The following is a 2,417-nucleotide window of genomic DNA, read 5'->3' on the forward strand; positions in this document are numbered from 1 at the left end:
GACACAATAGATACTGGAATTCCATGTAGTCGAACGATCTCCCCAATGTAGAGTCTGCACATAGACTCTAAAGTGTCGGTCATCTTATAGGGTAAGAAATGCGCTGACTTGGTGAGGCGGTCCACTATTACCCATATAGCATCGCGCCCTCTAGGTGACCTAGGCAATCCTATCACAAAGTCCATTGTCACGTACTCCCACTTCCATTCAGCTATCGGTAGAGGTTGCAACATTCCCCCTGGTTTCTGATGTTCCGCTTTCACTTGTTGGCAGGTCAGACATTTTGCTACAAATTTAGCCACTTCCTTCTTCATTCCATTCCACCAATACTACCTCTTCAAATCTTGGTACATTTTAGTCCCTCCTGGATATACCGCGAATGCAGAATGATGACATTCCTTCAGTACCATTTCTCTAAGTAACTCGTCACTTGGTAGAAATAATCTACCTTGGTATCTTAAACTCCCATCGGGGTGGATTACCCAATCGGGCATGGGCTCTCCTGATTCCAGACGTCCCTTGATGTAGGCTACCTCTTGATCGTGCTTTTGGGCCTCCATGACCTCATTCATCAACTTAGGCATCACCTTCTGTGCACTAAGATATGCTCTTGTATCTTGAGATTCTACTTGGATCCTGAACTCATTGAGTGTCTTAAGCATATCCCATTCCTTAACGGAGATCTGAGCCATCATCCCTCTACTCTTGTGACTTAGAGCATCTGCTACTACATTGGCCTTACCGGGGTGATATGAGAGAGTGAACTGGAAATCCTCAAGATACTCCATCTATCGTCTTTGTCTCAAGTTAAGGTCCTTCTGTGTGAATAGATATTTCAGACTCTTGTGATCTGTGAAAATCTCAAATTGTTCCCCATACAGGTAATGTCGCCACTGCTTTAGGGCAAAAACTACGGCTGCTAACTCCAAGTCATGCGTGGGGTAGTTGTGCTTGTGAGGTTTTAACTGCCTGGATCCATACGCGACTACCTTTCCATTTTGCATGAATACGCAACCTAATCCTTCTTTAGACGCATCGCAATACACAGTGTACCCCTCTTCTTGTTCTGGGATGGTCAAAATTGGTGCAACAGTTAACCTTTTCTTTAGCTCTTGGAAGGATTTTTCGCAAGCGTCGTCCCACTCGTACTTTATGCCCTTTTGTGTCAAACGAGTGTAGACGTCCCCGAACGTCCCGAGAGGGATATCCCGTTCTGTTCATTTGGGCCCACTACAGTTTAGCACACAAATTGTCACGGTTCTAAAATCTAAACCAAAGAGTCCAAATCCAGCAAATCGTTTTTGAAAACAAATTTTTAGAAAACATGGACTGCTTTGCCAGATACAGAGTCGCCACCTAAATATTTTATTTTGGGGGAATTTAGGAAACCCTAACTCGTTTGCCTAAGGCCACATGTCCATCATCAGCAAAGTTGCCTCGGCTCGGGAACTCGGGTACGATTGGGAAAGTTCACTTCGTGAGCACCCCCGCTCGCCCGATCAAAGATCGGCCTCTACTAACCACGATATCTAGTTTTGAAAACATTATATGTTCTTATTCCGGTTATTAGCCTAATCTTTACTATGTGATGTGCACAACACAAAAGTATAGGCTAGATCGCCTAATTTGGAACAAAGCATCGCATATCCGTTTGTTTGGAAAATGGTCTGAAATTTGCTACTCTCGAGTAGGCTAAAACACAGATTTTCAATGAGTTATTCCAACTCAAACAATCTAACCTTCACCCACAGGCATTCAGGCAGATATATCACATAAGCACATAGCCACATGGTAAGTATGCTGTCATGTTAACATTCACACTCATTCGAGATGCTAAAGCATAAATACTTGTAGCGTACTCCGAGCCAAAATAAGAAACTTGTTAGCAATCAAATATGTGATCCAAGTCCATGTTAAGTGGCTAATGCATCGCATACAAAGTGCAATCTAGAATAGGCTCGACCAATCCTGAGATGGCATATGGAATGCAACAAGTAACACGTATTCAAGTTAGATTTGAAATACTATGCAGTTGGCATGATGTGCCGAGCTCGGTGCATGCAAGACAAATGAATGGATGCACGCATGCATAGCATAAGGTATGCTAAATTAAATATGACCTAATACTAACCATCAAAAGCAGGTAAGTAAAAGGGAGAAAGAAGTGGGGGTTGGAAGACATGCACACACGCACCCACACTTATTACACATTCGCCCTCGCTCGGAAGGACCAAAAGGATATACAAATTAATTGACCTACAAGCTAATTAATTAAATTATACAACACTTCACTAATTAACGAATCAATTAAGCTACTAAAAGTAGTAAAGGGCCTCGGGAAGAGGGATGCATGCATGCTCAGATTGGCTTTGCTCGAAAATCCAATTCCATACGCAAGCTGCCTCTGTTTACCCTGC

General features: G+C 42.9%; 1 protein-coding gene across 1 annotated transcript; it reads right to left on the reverse strand.

Moving 5' to 3' along the window:
- Window positions 1-329: 329 nt before the first annotated feature.
- On the reverse strand, window positions 330-788 carry LOC145793781 (uncharacterized). The gene has a single exon (XM_082876652.1). The coding sequence runs from the start codon at window positions 786-788 to the stop codon at window positions 330-332; it is 459 nt and encodes a 152-aa protein (XP_082732778.1).
- Window positions 789-2,417: the final 1,629 nt, after the last annotated feature.

Source organism: Camellia sinensis, chromosome 6, assembly GCF_055761805.1.
Source record: "Camellia sinensis isolate YWXY chromosome 6, ASM5576180v1, whole genome shotgun sequence".
Lineage (NCBI taxonomy): Eukaryota > Viridiplantae > Streptophyta > Magnoliopsida > Ericales > Theaceae > Camellia > Camellia sinensis.